General features: G+C 40.8%; 2 protein-coding genes across 3 annotated transcripts; one reads left to right on the forward strand and one right to left on the reverse strand.

Annotated features, from left to right (window-relative positions):
• Positions 1 to 5,363: 5,363 nt before the first annotated feature.
• On the forward strand, positions 5,364 to 9,721 carry LOC119902301 (transcription factor HES-1-B-like). The gene is made up of 4 exons (XM_038718400.1): positions 5,364 to 8,297; positions 8,412 to 8,507; positions 8,606 to 8,693; positions 9,030 to 9,721. The coding sequence occupies exons 1-4, from the start codon at positions 8,193 to 8,195 to the stop codon at positions 9,479 to 9,481; spliced, it is 741 nt and encodes a 246-aa protein (XP_038574328.1). The 5' UTR covers positions 5,364 to 8,192; the 3' UTR covers positions 9,482 to 9,721.
• On the reverse strand, positions 9,326 to 19,119 carry zgc:153913 (carboxypeptidase N subunit 2). Of its 2 annotated transcripts, XM_038718399.1 has the most exons (3): positions 18,908 to 19,119; positions 17,257 to 18,729; positions 9,326 to 9,461 (listed from the first exon to the last, which is right to left on the reverse strand). In XM_038718399.1, exons 2-3 carry the CDS (start codon positions 18,721 to 18,723, stop codon positions 9,450 to 9,452), a joined length of 1,479 nt encoding a protein of 492 aa, XP_038574327.1. In that variant the 5' UTR covers positions 18,724 to 18,729; positions 18,908 to 19,119; the 3' UTR covers positions 9,326 to 9,449. The 2 variants fall into 2 exon arrangements, with proteins under 2 accessions (XP_038574327.1, XP_038574325.1); XM_038718397.1 differs by lacking the exon at positions 9,326 to 9,461 and having other exon boundaries at positions 16,616 to 18,729; positions 18,908 to 19,118.
• Between the last annotated feature and the right edge of the window lie 734 nt (positions 19,120 to 19,853).

Here is a 19,853-nt window from a genome sequence, read left to right on the forward strand (position 1 = left end):
GCCAACCTGATGCTCACTTACGGTTGGCCTCATTTTACAGATGAAACAAAGGCACCCACGTCTGGTAAAAGGTCTGTGACCCACCAGACGGTCACAAAGCCCTTCTCCTCCCTCCTGTCCCCTAAGCATGGACTCCTTCCCTGGGCCTTCTTGGCGTCCCTGTCCCCCTTCCTTTATCAGTCCTTCCAGGCCTGAATGGGCTCTGTGGTTGGTCAATAAATTCAGTGATTCAGGGGGTGGACAGTTGCAGCCGTGTTAACGTTTGTTCACAGGCTTGTCGGAGGGACGGGCCCCGCCCTGCAGCTTTTTGTCTCCTGTGGTCCCTCAACAGGTTAGAAGTCAATGGATGGCCTTGTGCGGAGGTGGCTGGGGCATGGATGGAGCCGCCTCTCACATGGCTTTCACACAGGGGGAGGACCGGCCCGGATCACTGTGATGCTTGTTAGTGTGGGGCCTCACAAGATTGCCGGGTCGCCTCTCTTGCTCTCCCTGAGGGCCCTGTGCGATATTCAGCACTTTAAAGAAACTAATGGTTGAGGCTGAAGGGTTTGCGTCAGGGTAAGATGATCCGCACTCAGAGGCCTGGAGTGACCACACTGAAAAGAAGTGCACAAGTGTATCTTACAATCTCCGTTTACAGATCAGACTCACAATAAAATGAGGTCAGGCCTTCATTTGGTCCACAATCTGCAGTGATGGTAAACGCAGTCTTTTAATTTATACTAGATTAGCATTAATGCACCAGTGTGGCCCCTGAAGGTGCCACACTGGTGCTGAGTTATAGCCTGTTTCTCTGCCTCAGCTGGGCCAAAGTCTGGGAACAGCCACACCGAGAGAAAAGAGACACAGAGAGCCATAGATAGAACAACACACAAACAGAGGAGGGCTTTAGGAGACAGAAAGCAGCGGACAGAAAAAGACGCACAGAGACTGAAGAGGGACTTAGAGCCATGACTGAAGCCTAACTGTCATGAGAAGATGAGAGTTGCCATGGCCACCCAGGAGCCACCCAGCAAGCATGTGAGCAGGGGAGGCTCGGGGGCCAGGGGCCTGGGCCCAGGCTGGTGGATCACATGCACTAACCAGGGATTATGTGCATAAGTGATGAGCACTAAGCCGGCAGGTGAAGAAGGGAGGCCCTGGGACAAGAACTGCACCATCCCTCAGGACAGCTCCCCCTGCAAAGAGCAGGGACTTTTTCCCAAGTGAGGCTGATCTCCCGTGTGAAGGGGACTCAGCCAGAGGTCCTCGAGTGCTGAAAGGGCATCCCCGAGGCGGCTTTCACAGCGTAAGTGGCCAAAACGCTGGTCTTGTGAGTCATCTTGAGTGGCAAGAATGGCCCATCTTCACATTCATAAATCCCAATGCAAACACACTCATGGATATGGACTAAGCTTGGATAAGGATAAGTACCACATGCCAGTGCATCAGCGGGGCTCTTTAGTGAAGCTTTTTGGCTAGGCGCTGATATAAAACAACCAATTCTACGATATTTAACTCATCAGAAATAAAAAGATCTACTGTAACCGCTAGGTGTCAACTTTACAGTATATCTACGGACAAGAGCCCCGTTTTGTATCCTGGATCAACAGGTTCATAGGTTGTTTTGCTTCAGGGAATCAATGCTCATAATATCCATGGCCTTACAGGAATGTGTTTGAACCTTGATGGAACAAAGAAATCACATTCCCATGGTCCATAGAGAGAAAATACATGGTTAACCAACCTCCCCCCAACACCTTTTCAAGACGATAGTATCCCTGAACATATTAACATGTAAATACACTTAGATACTTTGACAATGCTCTGAGATGCATATAATCTACATGCTAACTAGTCCTTTAAAGAGTTTCCACTGCTGAATGTGGTTTAGGAACACTTTCATGTCTGGGTTTTAAAAATTAAATGTGAGGCCTCTCTTAGAATCTCTAAAAGCGTTTTTCAATTTGATGAGGGATAAGGCGATGACTGGGTTCCCTTTTCAAAGGGGGAGACCCAGAGTTCAATAAGACTTCAGTCTCATTGCCTTTGCCTCTAAGTTGAAGATCTAAATGCTGGCTTTTTTTTAAAAGAAAGAACCCACCACGTTAGGTGACAGATGGCAGGTTGTTATGCTGAAATACCAGTTGCTATGGTCCCGCTTCTCCTCCGCAGCTTCACTTGCCATAGCTAAGCATCCTCTCTGCTGGTGTACTGACTTGGAATAAGCTGACTTGAAACTACTCAGGTTGTTGTTGACAAACATGAGCCTAGATGAGTCTGCTAATCTCCCGCTCCTTTATCCGCTCTTTATTGCCGTATAAACAGGCCTGAATACGCTAAAAAAACTAAACCTCTGTTTTCAGCCTTCTCTTATCTCACACAGGGTTTAATCTAATGCCCTCAACCCTTTTTACATCTCTGCCTCCGCTAAATTCGACCATATTTTTTATTCAGCACATCACCATAACAACCAGTTATTTCCCATCCTTGAGCCCCCCCTCCCCTCCAGCTCCTCTTCTCCATTGATACTGCTGCCTCCCCCTACCCCTTCTTTTTTTTGTCCAAATAAAACAAAGCGCAGAGTGAATGCGCTCTGAGGTAGGTAAATGTATTCAGTGACATCAGCCAGGACGAGTCTATTCTGCTGGATTCCTGTACCACTTGTTTCCAGCCTTGTCTGGGGGCTGGACACTCTGTTGGGCCCATTGTCCCACGTGTATTCCACACAGGCCTGCAATTAATGGAGGCCTTGTCTAAGGCTTCTGGAGCAGAAACTGCTGTTCGGGAGGGGGACAAAAGGCGGGCAGAGCCAGGGGCTGGTAGTTGCTATGGGAGGGCCCCCCTTCCCTCTTTAAGGGGGAATTCAAAGGGAGAAGGAGGGGCTGAGAGCGAGCGGAGCGCTGGATGAGATGTTAAAGTGATCCCCTCTGTCTGTGTCCTCCCCTCCCGGCCTGAGATGTTTTCACACCAGCAGTTGAAAGGGGACCTTGGCAGTATTTGATGATGAGGATGGTCATTTCACTGCCCACATGGTGGTGGTGTTGGTGGCTGGGTGGAGGAAAAAGCAGGGGCCACAGCTTTCAGACCAGGTGAAGATGGAGAGAAGAATGTGGCTACTGGCAACTGGCCATTGTGTGTAGAAACTCTAACTGCTGCAAAAAGGTTTATTAAGTTGTATCTTTTATCTGCAAGTAATCATGTGAGATTTTAATTCCAATGTAAAATGGTTCTTTATTTTTATATGCATGTGCTTGATAGAGATACAAAAGCAAACATACAAAAGTTGATGAGTTAAATAAAATAAGGGACCTGGCTCTCTGAGAATAGGCTTCTTTTACACTTAGGTAAGACTCGGTGTCTGGTTTGGAACAAAATTCAGGCTTCAAGGAAGGACTGGATGTTAAGATCAAGGGAATGCCAATAGCTTCAAAATGATAAATTATTATTATTATTATTATTATTATTATTATTTTACAACAACCTTGGAGGTGATGCCTTTAAAAAGCACTGGGCAAGGTTAATGGCGGAATTATATCTGGCTACAAAGGTCTGAAAGTGTTAGCCTCCCGCCCTGCAGTTAGTTGGTGGCACATATTCGCTACAAAAGCTTTGAAACACAAACTTGGCTCATAAAGTTGCATAAAACAAAAAACTAAACAAACACTAAATACTTTTATTTTTTGTTTTAAGATTTTACATGGAAGTGCTCCCACCTACTTTTAAAAGTAGTTTAAGAAGGAAGTCAATTTAGCAAACCAAAATCTTGATAGATTTCAGTCTAAGAAAGGTAAGTTTGTGTTTGCTGGTCAGTAAACACAATAAGCGACTTCCTTTAATCATTAGGAAATCCTCCTGACTTTAAGGCAAAGGCTAAACAATTAGCGTTTATAGACTGTGGAGATTCTTAATTTTATTGTTACGTTTTAATCTACCCACTACTTGCATCTTAAACCCTATTTGGTTTTAAATACATCTTTCACCTTGTTGGCGTTCTGAATCAATTGTTTGTTCCTTTGATTTAGTTTTCTAGTTCTTGCTAACATATCTAAACACCAGGATGGAAATAAGTCCAGGCTTTTATCATGCTGTCTCTGACAAAGTCTGATATATTGTATTTTTTGTAAATATATCAGAAAGTGGTCAGCAAACCAAACCAAACAAACCTAAATATATATATATATATATATATATATATATATATTGTTTATTTATCTATTTTCGCCCTGCCCCTGTTTCCTTATCAGTCACATGCTGGACCTTGATAGATTTCTACCCCTTCCATCACTCTCTGGATCCTCCCATCACAGGGTTCCCACACTGATACAGATCAGGGCTGTGTGAACCTCATGTCTACATCACGATCCGCACAATTAAGGGTTGTTTGTGGCTGAGCAGCAGGCTCACTGAAAACAGATAGGATGTTATTTATTGTCACATGGCCTCCTCTCCAGAAACCAACTCATCTGCCGTGAGCAGAACCTCTATTTTAAAGAAGCATCTTGTTAAAACATCCAGTTACAAGATTAACTGATGACTTTATGTGATCCAGGAGAGGGGGAGAAGAGTCTGAGGTGGTCAGTGTATGTGTATGAAGTGTATTAGTTGGAAACAGAACAGGTTTTTGTTTTAGAGAATGTGAGCTGCATTTCCTAGTTAAGCATAGCAAAAATACCCAACGTGAACATTTCTATGAGAAAAATATTTCCAAAAGGCCACAGATACAACTGCAGCACTTTCCCATCACATCCCTATCACCTCCTCTTATCCTGCTCAGATCTTGACTTGGAAAAATGTAATAAGCTATTTTGTCCTGTTAAGATTTCACTACACTCATGGTCACTAATTTGACTTCAACTAATGTTGGAATTACTCACAGGTCAAACTTGATTGATTTGACTTGATTTCATTTGACTTAATTTAATATTGACTCAGGTCAAGAGGCCAGTGGTGCTTGAAGATGTCTTGCTCACACGTGAGGAAGCTGTTGATGCAAAAAGTGACCTGGCTTTTGGGGTCATTTCACCTCTGAGGATTTAGGAGCTTAACAGAGAGCGTTTGAAGTCCATCAGTGAGGATAGAGGCGTCTGACGATAAACCTGGACCAGACAGATATATATACCACATCAATAAATATACCACTGAAACTTTGCAACAAGCAGCGTTTGTCCCGAAGGTGGGCTTTGAATGGGTAAAAGATATTAATATTAAATAAGATTATTAGTGGCAAGGGTCTAATTTGTAATACATAGATGAAGATGCTGGAGGTAGGTTTTACATTCAGTTGTCACACTACTACATCCAATAATGATCATCAATCAGAATTTATTTATTGTGCAATACGTTCTCAGGGACAAAAAATGCACCTTCTGTGTTTGTTTTGAAATATTCCACAATCTTAAAGTAAACGAAGAGAAGCCTCATTTTAAGTTTTTATTCCTTCCATCTCAACAAATTAATAATACTTGAAAAAACATTTTCTAAATTTTTGTTTTGATGAAAAAATAAATCTTGAGTAACAACTGTAAAAAAAAAAAAGAAGCTTTTTTTATACATACATTTATAAACAACTAAACACTGTTCACTATACCCTTTTGACAAATTTCCATCTTGTTGTAGGAAACCATCATATGATGTCTGTGGCACTGCTGACTCACATATGTCTGATTCTATAAGACAAGATAAATTAATGTACAAAATGAAACGTTTGATATATATGAGGAGTAATACTAAGACAATACAGTAAAACATGCATACAATAAAGCTCATAAATGTCTTTTTGACAAATCTGGGGGATGTTTCTCCACAATAACTGATGACAAGAAAAAGAGCTAATAAAGTATAAAATCAGTTAAAATGGTGACATGGTTACCTTAAGACAAAAAAGTAACAACAGTTTTATATAAGATACACAGACATTCCTAATGTTGGACTCTATCTCATAGAATGTGCACTTCAGATTTGTTTTTGTCTCGTAATCAATGATCTATCCTAAACATTTTAATTAAAGAAGTTACTTTATTGTTGTAAAAATATAAGATTGTTTTATAAAAGTCAATAAATCAATTTAGTTGTTGATGAATTCAGTGATGAATGAAAAACAGCTTAACTTGTAAACGGCAATTCAACTACTGATTTATCACAAAAACAGATGTCAGCTAAAAGATTTTGGAGATAACAACTTCATAAACACATTTTTATTATTACCATTCTATAGATGGTTTGAAATAACTCTTTAGCTTTGTTTCCTGGTCCCGGTCTGTGATGACAGACGTGAGACGTTAGAGTTCATGGCAGTGAGAGGACAGCTGAGTCTGTCAGAGATTTTCTTCTTCACTGGACATCAGGCCTGGAGTGTGTCAGAGGATTGTGTCTTCACCTCAAACTCTGAAGCACTCACTGACCCCCAAAAAAGTGTGTATGTGTGTGTGTGTGTGTGCAAAAGAGAGAGACACACACACACAGATAAAGAACCTGTACAACTAGATGGAAATTATTTCACTAGACAGCTTTAAAAATGCTGAATTAAAACTTAATGGGAAACATTTAAAATGGTCCTGTTGCAGAGACAGTTAACCTGATCTTTGAGGCTGCATGTAAAACCCCATTATGTGATTGTTAAATAACCTCCACATCCATCAGATGCCAGGTGTGGCCAGAACCTTATCAGCGTTGGTGGTCTAAAATCCTGAGTAAAGCCACTGTGGGCCACTACATAAAATACATGTGGAACAGCGTCTGTGTGTGCTGCACGCCTGATAATTAAAAACACTTTAGATTTACATCTTTTATTATTTATATTTAAATACAAAAAGTATGTTTTTGTGATGAGTGGTATTTGAGAAACCACTATTTGTATGCAATGTTATTTCAGTTTCAGGTAAATAATAATTCACTCAACAAAATAATGACAGAAGCCCATAACATAACATAACAACTTTTTGTATATATTAAGCTAAAACCAGAAATTTATATTTGCATCTGACAGAATCGATTAAAATAATTACATCCTATATCCTAGATTATCAGCATTCGAAGAGATTATTTTCTTTCTTTCTTTAGGTTAAAAAGGATTCAATATGCCAGATTTAGCTAGAAGGCTAATTTTCATCTTTAGTCCCTGGCAGGATATTACATTACAGAGGTCAATCTAACAAGAAGTACAAAAACCAATAGAAATAATAATACAATACACCACAATAAAATCAAATACAAACACATTGTAAAGTGCAACTTATTAAGATATGGTGTTTAAAGTGCTATTTATTCTATGTAAGTAAGTGCAATTCAATTAGCCTATAAAAGTGCTTTTCAGTGCAGTGAAGTGCTGCATATTGTCGGACTAACAGGGTGAGACTCAGCTGCATGACATTGTCATTCCCTTACTGCAGCTGGTAAGTTGTTCCAGATCTCAGTAGCCTTAACTGACAATAGCCTACAGTTTCTCCAAATGTTGTGCGTCTGTAAGGTAACCTAGGCCTATACACAGTCTCGTCTGGTAGGGGTTACATTTCTGCCACTTCTGATTGATTTCAGTTAATATGTCTATTCATAATGGGGGTGGAGCAAGTCCATGTAGCCTAAGATCTTATAGGCTATAAAAACAACCAAATCGTCTAATTCATTTAACACTAATTTAATTTGTTGTTGCAGCTGCTTGTTTTAACTTCCCTTTCAAGCTAAACTGGTGTTACTGACAGATTAGGCTATATGAATCCAACAGGCTATAGCCAACTTTACACGCTGGTTATCTTTGAGAGTTAACACACCTGCTTCGCTGCAACAGAGCCACTTTTCCTCACACTTAAACTGTAGCCTTCCTTAGCAGTGTGAATATTTGTTTCAGCATCCTGACAGGTAGCCAATGGGAGCCCCCTGTCGCACGAGCCCGCCGCCTTCCCGGCACCGTGTCCCGCGCGCCCATTGGACGGACGGATGAAACCCGGGGAACTCGCACACGAGCCGCTCGCGTGCAGGCTCGGTCTCTATAAATAAAACCCCAGGCGCTGGAAACAGGAGCGGAGTGGATGTCAGCTTGGCGAAGAGACAGAAGTCACTTCTGACATTTCTCATCAGTAAAGTGCGCTGCAGGGAGAAGGCGGGACTCGTTGCACCGGACTAACTCTTGATTAGCCGAATATTTGTCGTTCTGTTATTGATAACGTGTTTTTTGGGACTGTTGCACTGTTTGTAGGCTATTTGTTAACCTAAAGATGCCAGCCGGTACTTTAGAGAGAACTTCTCCATCCACTGTGGCTGCCACACCGAGTGGAGACTCCGCACCCGACAAACCCCGGACCCTATCAGAGAACAGAAAGGTAGGCTACTTGAATTGTTTGTTTAGTAAAAATCGTCTGCTTGCCATTTGCTATTGTAGGCTATCTTGAAAGCTGTCATTTCAACATTTATTTTTATTATCATCATATTTTAAGTCCTCCAAACCAATCATGGAAAAACGGAGACGCGCGCGCATCAATGAGAGTCTGGGCCAGCTGAAGACCCTCATCATGGACGCACTCAAGAAAGATGTAAGGAGATGAACTCTGCATTTTTCTTCCAAGATCGATTGAATTTAGGAACCAAATTTACAAACGAAGTACTTAAATCGTCACTTGTGTCCGTTTAGAGCTCCAGACACTCCAAACTGGAGAAGGCAGACATCCTTGAGATGACTGTGAAGCACCTCAGGAACCTGCAGCGACTTCAGATGACTGGTATGTAAATACAGTTTCTGGACTGACCATGTTGATCTGCGCGCATGCAGTAATTCTTGGATGTCTAACTTAAGATGGTAAACATGTTTCCATGGTCCACTCATGGCGTGCTTGTCCTTAAGAATTGATTTCACAATGCCTCAACTGCATAAATAAAATACGTTTTTAATTATTTAAATTAGTCAATCAATCATTCAATTATTATTATCATTATTATTATATTCATAAATTCTTCTCTTAACTGTAGGCTATTATTATCTATCTATTATCTATCTATCTATCTATCTATCTATCTATCTATAGGCTATGGGTTAATTTATGTATTTTCCTCTCCAGCTGCTGTGAACACAGACCCATCCATTCTGGGTAAATACAGAGCCGGGTTCAGTGAGTGTGTAGGAGAGGTCACTCGTTTCCTGTCCACTTGTGAAGGGGTGAACACAGAGGTGAGGACTCGCCTCCTCAGCCACCTGGCGGCTTGCGTGACCCAAATCAATGCTGTGAACTTCTATACACCTCACCCAGGTGCACTGGGACTTGGACAGACTGGTACACAGCTCCCAGCTGCTTCTGCTCCACAGATGCCTTTCAAAAGTGGCTCAGCGATGCCCGTCTCCTCAGAAGCAGTGAAGCTGTACGGTGGCTTCCAGGTTATGCCCACACCGGATGGACAGTTTGCTTTTCTTGTTCCCAGTGCAGCTCTCGTGCCTCTGGGTGCACAAAACAGCCATCACATGTCACCTGCTGCACCTCCGGTCACCTCAGACTCTGTGTGGAGACCGTGGTAGGAAATCAGCTTAAGGACTATCACACAATGAAACATATTTTTGTACATTTTGTAAATGGTTTCAGATCCTTCTTGAGAGGGATGTTTACACACGTTTTTTTATATGGACATTAGGATATTATGTGATTTTCTCTGTTTTTGATATGGCACATTTCAATTGCATCAGGAGGTCAAAGAAAAACTCTTGAAAAAGCACTGTATTTTTTGAGATTAATAAAATGTTTATATGATGTTTACTACATTATTTGCTGCAATGGCGTTTTTGTCATTTCTCTTCCCCCAAAAACACCTCAGGTTGTCATGCTGAGGTCCATCTTTCAACTAATGTCCCTTGTACAGCCGCCGTTTAAATATAGTCCCCCCCCTGCCTTGTCCACACCTGATCATCCCTTTTGCAGTCACAGGGAACCTGCTTTCTGGCTGGAAATAAATACCTCTCTAATGAGGTAAGGAACCTGAGAGGTCGTGTTGAGCCCAAGAGGCGTGCCGTCAGTGTAGGCGGGTGGGGCAAGGTCTGCTGACACACGCCTGTGCTCCTGCCAGATGGTAAATCGTGCTGAAATAGATTCAGCATGATCGGGAACCTAAGGACAGGGCTAAAGAAAGACCAGACTAAATAAGATACTTGTATTACTCAAGGATTAAGAACATGTTGTTACTTTTTGAGGTGTCTTCTCTGCATTATCTGCCACTAGAAGAGAGAGAACGGATTTTCATTTAACAATTCAGTCTTTTGACAAAGCTGATTTTAAATGATTAGATGATATAAGCACAAGTTTGCACAATAGCTTATCAGCAGCAGCCCCACAGAGCCAGTCCAATCCTTGTCCATTTAGTGGACAGTTGAAGAGTTGACAGTCCCAGCGTGCGTCCTGAGCGTGGTGCTCACACAGTAGGACACAAGCAGAGTGTGACCAGAGGTCACAGGTGCCCCTCATTCACACTCCAAAGACAACGCAGCTCCAACAGCATGTTGCCCTGAATCTGGCAACCCATCAACAGACCTGGCAGCTCATCACCAGAAGACAGGGCCTCCCTTTGACAGCATCAAACAGTGGCACCTCCAGAGGCAAACACACTCACATAATCCATGACCATTTGGTTGTTCCCAATTAGATTCATGGATTTTAAGGGATTACGTCATAACAGAAATAAATGCAGCAGTAACCACTTTGTTTCTCAATATATGTGTTGTGCAAAATATTCTACACTTAAGAGTATATACTGTTTGTATGTGGCAACCTATTCAGGAGCAAATGCTATGAATAGTGTCAGCATTTCAACATCGACATCATTGGAAATGTATATCAAATCATGTCTCTGTCACTAAGTTATTAAAACTCCTCACTTTGTGCAAATAATACAGTCAATTAAGTTTACATCTCTGTTTTGGCACAGCTGAGAGACGACTGGCAGTAAGGAGGACTGAAAGACAAAAACAGAGCTCCCCCTCCCATCATTGAGAAGACCCTCCGAAACACAAAAACAATGACGGGCCCCTCAGTGGCTCAAAGGCTCTTCTCTTTGTGACCCTCTCCATCTTTATAAAGGGCTTTCCACTTGTTTATCCAGGAAGAGATTTAATGGCTGGGAGTAGGGGGGGGGGGCATGCTGTCACTTTCACTGTGCTAAAGAAGGCTTATTGTTGCCATCTCCCAAAGGTCCTGGTCTTAAAGGCTTTTTGAGAGCTCCTTAGGCCAGGCAGTTCGCTTCAGATAAGAGAGACTGTAAAGTGCTGACAGGTTGCTCCTATCCGTACCTTTATGTGATGGAAAACTTGGATGGGTTTGAGAGAGGCGCTTCAACACATGACAGCCATTCTTGAGGGAATTTGTACTGTTTACGTGTTTGTAAGTGTTGGTCCCCTCCTTGCATCTTTTGTCTAATTGTTTCTCATCCCCTCTCCCTGCCCCTCCCTAATCAAAACCCCCAGTTTCATGTAGTATTTGCCCAAACCTTGTAAAGCAGAGAATAGTAAGCATGGAGCAGCAAAGGGCCAGCCCCTTTGCCGTGCTCCATGATTGATGGCCTCTCCTCACAAACACAGTGACAGGGTTCCCCGCTTGTCTCCCCCTGACACTCACCGGAAACCTTCACTGCCTCCGCCTTTGGGTGAATTGGCATATTATTGTTCTTAGGGTTGTTATGGTGCTTGACGGGGGTCGAAGTAGCCAGCGGTGGTTCACATCAAGGCTAATGAATAGATTATGCACTCGATATCAATGGTGAATGAACAATGCTCTTTGTCCCTTCACTCCAATTCATCCCTTTTTGATTTAGCTGGTTGTTTTTGGAAAACTCACCAACATACTGATGGAAGTGTAGCTTCCGGGGCTGAATTTAGCATCAGCATGACACGATAACAGTGGAAGTGGGAAATTTATTACTTTGGACCCACACAGAGTGATGATGGTGTGACCATTAAAGCCAAGTAACTCTGGTGCTACACCACAAGTCGTCGCATCTTCAAAGGAGATGTTGGCTGGAGGGGGAGTGGAGGTCTGGTTTTCTCTGCCCATGAAGGCTTATAAAGATGACCATAAAGATACACTTTCTCTGCAGGTGTCACTTCAAAGTAAGACATCCGATAATACAGATTCTCTAATTACCCCCCTTAAAATTTTTGGCATGGCAAGACGAACTAACAAACTATGTCGAGGCAATCAACTCAGTTTGGAAGAATAAAAAGGAAGCCAAAAGTATTATTCTATTTTATTCCATTTGGGTTTTACTTTTGTGTGTCCATTGTTTTTATAGCTGTTTTATATCTTTTTACAATAGTTTAGAACCTGCCAGATGATCAGAAAGGTTGTAAACAGTTTGAGGAAAAGACCGCACACTCATCCACCTAAAATATAATAAGATAATATATAATAAGAATATTTTATTACCACTGACAACAGCAACACTTGTGTTATGTTTTGTCAGATTGTATTTTTGCAAGCTGAGTGCCTGGCCTCTACCACAAACATTCGTGGTTATAGTTTTTTCTGACAACCTGTTTGGTTATGGTGGTGGGGGGAGCTGCAGCAGCAAACATTAAGTCCTAGTGAGGACACTGGACATCACTAGTCAGCTGAGAACCAAACAGCTGATGAATGAGCCAGTGATTGTGAAGCATGAATGAAGCAGATGATGCCAGCGAATGCAACAGCCACTTTAGAGTTTTGTCTGAACTACTATTTTCTCCATTTGAAATAAACGTGAATCATCTTTAGAGTTCTAAGAAAGCACATCTTTTTACAGCGTTGTGTTGTTTTGATACCTAAAACATACTTTATAGAGGGTTTATAAGTTGGTTTAATTAATGTGTAATAAATAATGTATCAATACTTTATAGATCAGAACTAATCAAAGACTTTGGGACAACTTTTAGGCTCCAAATTATTTTGTTATAAATCCCCTTGGCTTGTGTTTTTTCTCCTCTTGAACAACTTGCTTTGTCTTCAGCTTGATCTTTTTTTCTTCAGGGAGCTCTTAAAACCTGGAACCAGGACATGGCACGCTTACATACGGTATTCTTAAAACATTAGGTGAATGATGCTGCTTAGCTGTGCTTTTCTGAACCATAATTTCTGAAGTGCACATTTGAGTGTGTCTTTCCATTGTGAAACAATGGCCTCTTCAGAAATTACTTCTGCTGCTGGAAGTTAGAGTGTGGGAGGTATTTCAATTGTTTGTAGCAACAAACTGCTAGGTTTTGCAGTGACTCTTTACTATACAATGAAGGACTGCATGCATGTATAATAAAACCTCTCTATCTCGGGAGCTGGAAACAAAACAAGGCTAGTCGTATGAGAGCAGGGTCCACAGGGCCATAGTTCCAGATTCGTCCTTCGATAATTGTAATGTCATGATAAGGAGCTTATAGCCTCTTGTTATTCTCCAATAGGGACGGACAAGACAAAAGCCAGTGTACTAGTATGCTAAAAGATTACCATTCTTGTGACATCTCTGCGTCCACTTAACACCCACATCAGGTCAGCTGTTCTTAATTTGGTCAGCAACTCCAATTTAGTCTCCAGCCGGGGGTCTCAGTGCACTGAGGGGTAAATATTGACCTTTGTTTGTAAGCAAGGCTCACATTTTGAGTGCAAAATGGCCTATTTGTGTTCTTGAGATCTTTAGGTCATTGTGTCATGGAGGATGTGTATCACCCTCTCATAGCCTGGGAGAGACGATCTAATAGACACCTTCCCATTTAATAGCAAGTGGTGTTGGTTATCATTTCACGACTAACTGAGCTCATTTAAATGAAGCTGGAAAAAAACCCATTGAGCTTGATATGTAAAGTAGAGATAATTTCTCAATTAATTATTTTTCCTCAAGATTTAGACACATGTCCCTTGTTATTGATTCAGTATGCTATTATTAATGCTAAAATATGTGATACACACATACATAGCAGACTGATCTGAGTTTACATTTTCAGATCAAAATCTCTCCTCTTGAAATATTCCCCCATGAGTCTCAAATGACCTCTGGCCTTTGTCCCGAGGACTCTGCCCTGCCCTCGCCACCTCCCTCCTAACCGGCCGTCTAAACTCTGTGGGAAACCCCCCAGTGCTTTGTGTTGTTTTGGACATGTTGTGTCTCACCAGATAATGTCTGCACCCCTCTGTTTCTCTCCTCTCCTGTCTGAAGATCTGCTGTGTGGAGTGTGGTGTCCAACGCTAGCTGCTCACTAAGCAGGGCAGAGAGATGGGATCTGACCGTGTGGGTTAAGAGCTGCTATTCATTGTGCCTCAGGACAGTGCTCAGACCCTTCTGCTGTTAGTTTGAGAGTAAGTGACAGTGATGGAGGCTGACAGGGATTTGCAATTAAAGATAGCTCTATTAGCCACTGAAACTATGTTTTGCTACAACCCACAGAACCTTTGATTAAACTGAGCACAATTGTGGCCCAATGACTATGAAAGGATCCATGAAACACCTAATGTATTTTTATTTTATCTAACTGAGTAGCACTTGGATTTTTAACATTTAATATTATTTAGCCTAACTTAAAGATACAGAATATCCTGAATGCAATATCATAAATTCCAGAAAGGGTTTTCTTTTGTCTACATATTAAGAAGGTAAACCCTTTAGTTGATTTTTGGCCAGGAGGGGCAACACAACAAGTTGTAACCACAACATTGTAGTGTAGTACAGTGGGTTTATCAGCGCTACATTTTTTTTTTTACTGAAAACAGCTGCCTCTTGTGACTGGAAACAAAATTAATGAGAGCACTGAGAGTGAAAATAGTGAAGTTGTGGGCTAAACAAACTAAACAACAAGCCAGGAGAAGCTAAAATGCTCAATAGAGCCAAGGGACACTGTAGAATAGGGAGATAACTCTTTGTGGGTTTGTCACTGTAACTATATAGTATGTAAAATATACTAGTTATATCTTCAAGTGTTAATAATATCAAAATTCTAGTTAGAGCAGCTATATGTATAACTTTGAAAGGTATTTGAAGTGGTTATAGATGAATACAGAAATGTGTGATGGAAGTTTGCATTTCAAACTCTATCAAGCAAAACTATAGAATTCCCTCACAATAAGTAGTAGATTTATATAGTTAAAAGTTTGTTTGGATGTGACATATCACATTTGTCTCTTCTTTTAGCTGTTTATTTTATTATTTTTGATTACAATATTATTTTATATATTGTTATAATATTATGGGCCCCAGCACGCTCACTGGATAAAGACATGCATTTAACGACTTCCAAATGTCTCGCTGCTCATTAGCTAACAACGCTCTACATTAAATGTTCTGTTTATCCTATAGTTTTGGTCAAGTGAGGATTACCTCCAACTGAAGGCCATCCCTCCAAACTTTGGAAGGAAGACAGCCACAACTTTTTTGTCATTTGAATTGTGATGTCATTCAACTCGGACAGAGGATCCAATCGACCCCCTGGCCTTTGACCCTTATTAACCCTGGGTTAAAGTGCTGTATTCAAGGTGTGGCCATCTGTGTGCCTTGTTGTGTCGAGGCTTCCCTCCTCCCTCACTCTTTATCATCCTTCACCAGTGTTCAGGAGCAGTGGAGTGATCAGAGGAGGACTTGTGAAATCCCTAGATGACAGATGGTTCACTACAATCCTGTATAAATTACCAATATATATGTGCAAAGCTTGTGGGGAAATGTAAGTATATTTATTAAAAAACTGGACAAAAAGTACAATTTTGAGGTAATTACTATAGAGACTATAGTTTTATACCAAATTACCACTGCATTTAGGGATATATTGCACATTTTACTGCACAACATGTGTATAACTATATGAATTATTATATATATAATATTACTTTGCAGATTATGATTTTACATACAAAAGTAATGATGAACTATAGGTTAAACTACCCGACAGTATATAAAAATGTGAAAATTCTGGATACTGTACACATTAATGCATCACTAATAATATTAATCCATACTTGGCTACTTATGTAGTCTAGTGATAGTACTTCTGAACTTTTACTCAAGTAACATTTTTACATTGTGGTATGGACACTTTTACCTAAAGGTCCAGTTTGTAATATTTAGGAGGATCTATAGACAGAAATGCAATTTCATACAGGCCCTACATAACTATGTTTTCAGTGGTGTATAAAGACCTTATATAATGAACTGTCATGTTTTTATCACCTTAGAATGAGTAATTTCTATCTACACACACCGTGGGCCCCCTTCCATAGAAGTTACCATGTTGCGCCGCCATGTTTCTACAGTAGCCCAAAAGGACAAACTGCTCTACAGAGCTTGTTTCGTTTCTACATTGAATACGTATGAAGAAGAAGAAGTAGTAGTAATTGTCTGGTTTGTTAGAAGTAAGAGGAGACGGACAGGACCAATGGAGGACCAAACGTATTGTTTAGCACGAGCAGACAGAGCAAAGCAGACAGAGCCTGTAGGCCACCACAGCTTCCCCTCTGCGTTTGTAAATGGAGGGGTGAGCGGTGAGAGAGCCCCTGCTTGCACTTTGTAACCCTCACCACTAGATGCCTCTAAAACTTACACACTGAACCTTTAAGTGAAGGATCTAAATACTGAATACTTCTTTCACCGCCGTGTTAAGGACAAACTACTATTTCCCGCCCTTTCAACGTGTTGAATTCAAACCTATGATTCAAACTAATAATTTGAAGCAAAAACTACATTTTATTGACATTTTACATGGGCAGCTGTTTCAAAACGTCTTACTGTAAAATAAATGGGGCATGTTCAAACACTACTTAGTATTCTGCACTTGTTGTCCTGATGATGTTCATTTTGACAAGATTTTCAACCTATGAATTCAGCCTAGTGGTTATCAAGACATCTGAAGACAGTCAAGCACTGCCTATGTACTTAAACAAAGGCACCATATGCATCTGCTGGAGATTAAACACATATTAGCAGATGATTAAAATGTTACTCATAGTTCCTTTTAGCAGTGAGGGGATCTTAAAAAGTAATGGGTTGAACTTTGAACTTCACAAAAAAAGGGTTCATCCACCCCTCTTATCATTCAGCACGATGGCTGTAAACTGGTTATCAGCTGCTGAGTTAGAGGTTTGTTTACAGTATTGACTGTGACAGTAAGAACATATGATGTGACTCTTTGTGTGAAGAAAGACCAAATGCATGAGGATATATTTGCACAAAGAACAAAGTCTAATTAACAGGGAGTACTACTCAATGGAGACTCTCGGTTGTTGCCTCATTGCTACATTGAAAATGTTCAAGCTCATTTTTCAAAATATGCTCCTTAATACTGCCGTCATCACCCTGAAACTGTACCTTCACTGTCAGTGGAGAACACTGGTCCACATTACAATTGATGGTCACAGTGTCTCTGGAAGCTTGCAGGCTACAGCTGCTGAGATCATGCATCTTATCTTTAGACAAACGACACACCAGTTGGTCCCTGTCGACGGAGATGACTGGCCGTCCTCTCAGAAAGCCGGGGCTCTTGCAGAGCATCCTGTCAAGCATCTCTATGTCTTGGCTGTTTCTCAGCACCCAGTCATGCAGATACCACATATGGCAGTCACATTTCCAGGGGTTTCCATGCAGTCTTACTGTGTGCTGGATGACAAAAGAGTCTAAAAGGCCCGGTGGGAGAGTTTCCAGCTGGTTGTCAGACAGGTAGAGCTGCTGAATGAAGTCCTGGTCCTCAAAAAGTTTGGCGTCCACCATGCTCAGGTTGTTCTTCTGAAGGTGGATTGCCTTGATGATAAATAGATCATTAAAGATCCTTTCGGGCAGCAAAGTGAGCTGGTTTTCAGACAGGTCCAGATTCTCCAGGGCTGTAACATTTCTGAAAATGTCTTCAGGAAGGGTGGAGAGCTGGTTAGAGGACAAGATAAGGTCAGTAAGAGATGTGAAACTGCTTAGAGAGGTCAGCTCAGTTAGTCTGTTGCCTTTTAGGTTCAGCTCCTTCAAATTTGTGGCCTTGAATCCAAACACTTTATTACTGAAGGTTCTAAGAAGGTTCCCTCGGAGGTTCAGCACCTTCAGTTTGGTTAACACAAAGAAGATATTGTCAGCGAGCTCTGATATCTTATTCCCCTCCAAGTGAAGCTCTGTCAGCTGAGAAATATTGTGGAATGTGTCAGATGCAAGATTGCTGATGAGGTTATAGTTCATTTTCAGGACCTCCAGTCTTGCCAGACCAGAAAACATCTCCTTTTTAACTCCTTCAAGCTTATTTTGGGACAAATCCAAGACACGCAGACTGTGGAGGTTCAGGAATAGAAATGTAGGGAGATCTGATATGATGTTGCCCTTCATCTGCAGAGTTTCTAGCTGTTTAAGGGAGTCAAACATGCCAGGAAGCACAGTCTTGAGCCTGTTGAAGTTCAGCAGCAATTTAGTCAAGTTTCCCTGCTTTGAAAAAGTCCCCAGAAATAAATGCTCCAGCCAGGGGTTCCCACTGATTTCCAGCTCCTGCAGCTCAGCCAGATGTTCAAAAGCCTGAGAGTTGATACTTTGCAGTGCATTATTTAGGAAGATAAGCTTGGTAAGTTGAGGGCTCTCCTTTAAAGTATGGGGGAACAGGTACATCAGAGATGATGTCATTATAATGAAGTCCTTGACCTGACTGGACATGTTCCTGGGTAAAGATGCCATGCGTTCATCAGCACACAGTACTTGGACTGGAGTGAAACAATGGCATTTGTATGGACAAGAGGTTTGAGACTCTGTGTTGCCCTTGTGACAGAGAAGCAGCACCAGAAACAGAATCAGGCCCAATTCTTTTTCCATTTTTTACTGTCAAAACATGAAGAAAGCTTGCATGAATTAACAGGAAATCAATTTTGACATTGCTTTGATTCAAGAACAGAAATGCCTGTATTATACACGTTTGTTTTTGTATCGCTGCCATTTATTCCTAGAGAGATTCATTCCAGGTGTATTTTTATATTTAAATATATGAAATTCAACATACCTCTGTGTCACAGGGATACTGTAGGATTGAAACAAAATTCCTTGTGGATCTACGAGCCAGCTCCCACAAAGTGCAAATGACAACAAGCCTGAATTAGGCAAGACAAAACCTTTGGTCAGTGGCCAGCTCCTGACATGGTTTCATCTGCTCTCAACAAAAAAGTGGACAATCCTGTAGTTCCTCAAATCAGCTCATGGAGTAGAATATCTTAGATTTTTATATGTTGCTGTAATACATAAGATGTAGAAAAAAAAAAAAAAAAGTTAGTTTCAGCAAATATCTTCTGCCAGAAATGAGTCACTGTTTACCAAAACAAAACAAATAGAAGAAAATGTGCTTTCCAGTTATTTGTTTTTTGGATGTCCGTCAGAAATAACAAATACCACTAATACTGCTACTACTACTACTATTTATTTATGTATAATGAATATTTATTTATTTATTATTTAAAAAGAGAGATGTGATCAAAGCAGCAGTGCAGAGTAACACATATATCATATAAAATTATTATATAAACATTCACAAACAGTTCAGCAGAAAAACATATGACCAGAGAGCCATGAGGGGAGAGACTGGCTGTTTAAAATTATTCCCAAAATATTTTTTTATATAAATATATTTATATTTTTTATGTGGTGCTCGAATGCTTGATGTGAAGGTAGTGTTTCCAAATGAAGTTTGTATTGTGAATTATTCCAAGCCCACGTTGTGTAAATCTTACATTCTAAATAATAATAAAGAGATATAGTTTTTTATTCTTTTTTAAATTTATATAATAATGGAACATATATTTAACTAAAGTACAGCACACTCACACAAGTGTAAATACATAATGTGAAACTTGTGTTGTCTTAATGTGTTTGAATGTACGTACCTGTTACACAAATACACAGCTGTGTATTTTCCATATTTTAAGGCTGGAGGTTCAGGAGCAGTTGGACTTGTT

The sequence above is a fragment of the Micropterus salmoides genome, unplaced genomic scaffold, assembly GCF_014851395.1.
Source record: "Micropterus salmoides isolate LMB-PRFRI ecotype aquatic unplaced genomic scaffold, ASM1485139v1 Ms_hic_scaffold_14, whole genome shotgun sequence".
Taxonomy (NCBI): Eukaryota; Metazoa; Chordata; class Actinopteri; order Centrarchiformes; family Centrarchidae; genus Micropterus; species Micropterus salmoides.

Coding starts and splice junctions, on each gene's coding strand:
- LOC119902301 (XM_038718400.1), top strand. CDS start 8,193: ATGCCAGCCGGTACTTTAGAGAGAACTTCTCCATCCACTGTGGCTGCC. Junction 8,508..8,605: donor TGGACGCACTCAAGAAAGAT/GTAAGGAGATGA, acceptor GTGTCCGTTTAG/AGCTCCAGACACTCCAAACT. Junction 8,694..9,029: donor GCAGCGACTTCAGATGACTG/GTATGTAAATAC, acceptor TTTCCTCTCCAG/CTGCTGTGAACACAGACCCA.
- zgc:153913 (XM_038718397.1), bottom strand. CDS start 18,723: ATGGAAAAAGAATTGGGCCTGATTCTGTTTCTGGTGCTGCTTCTCTGT.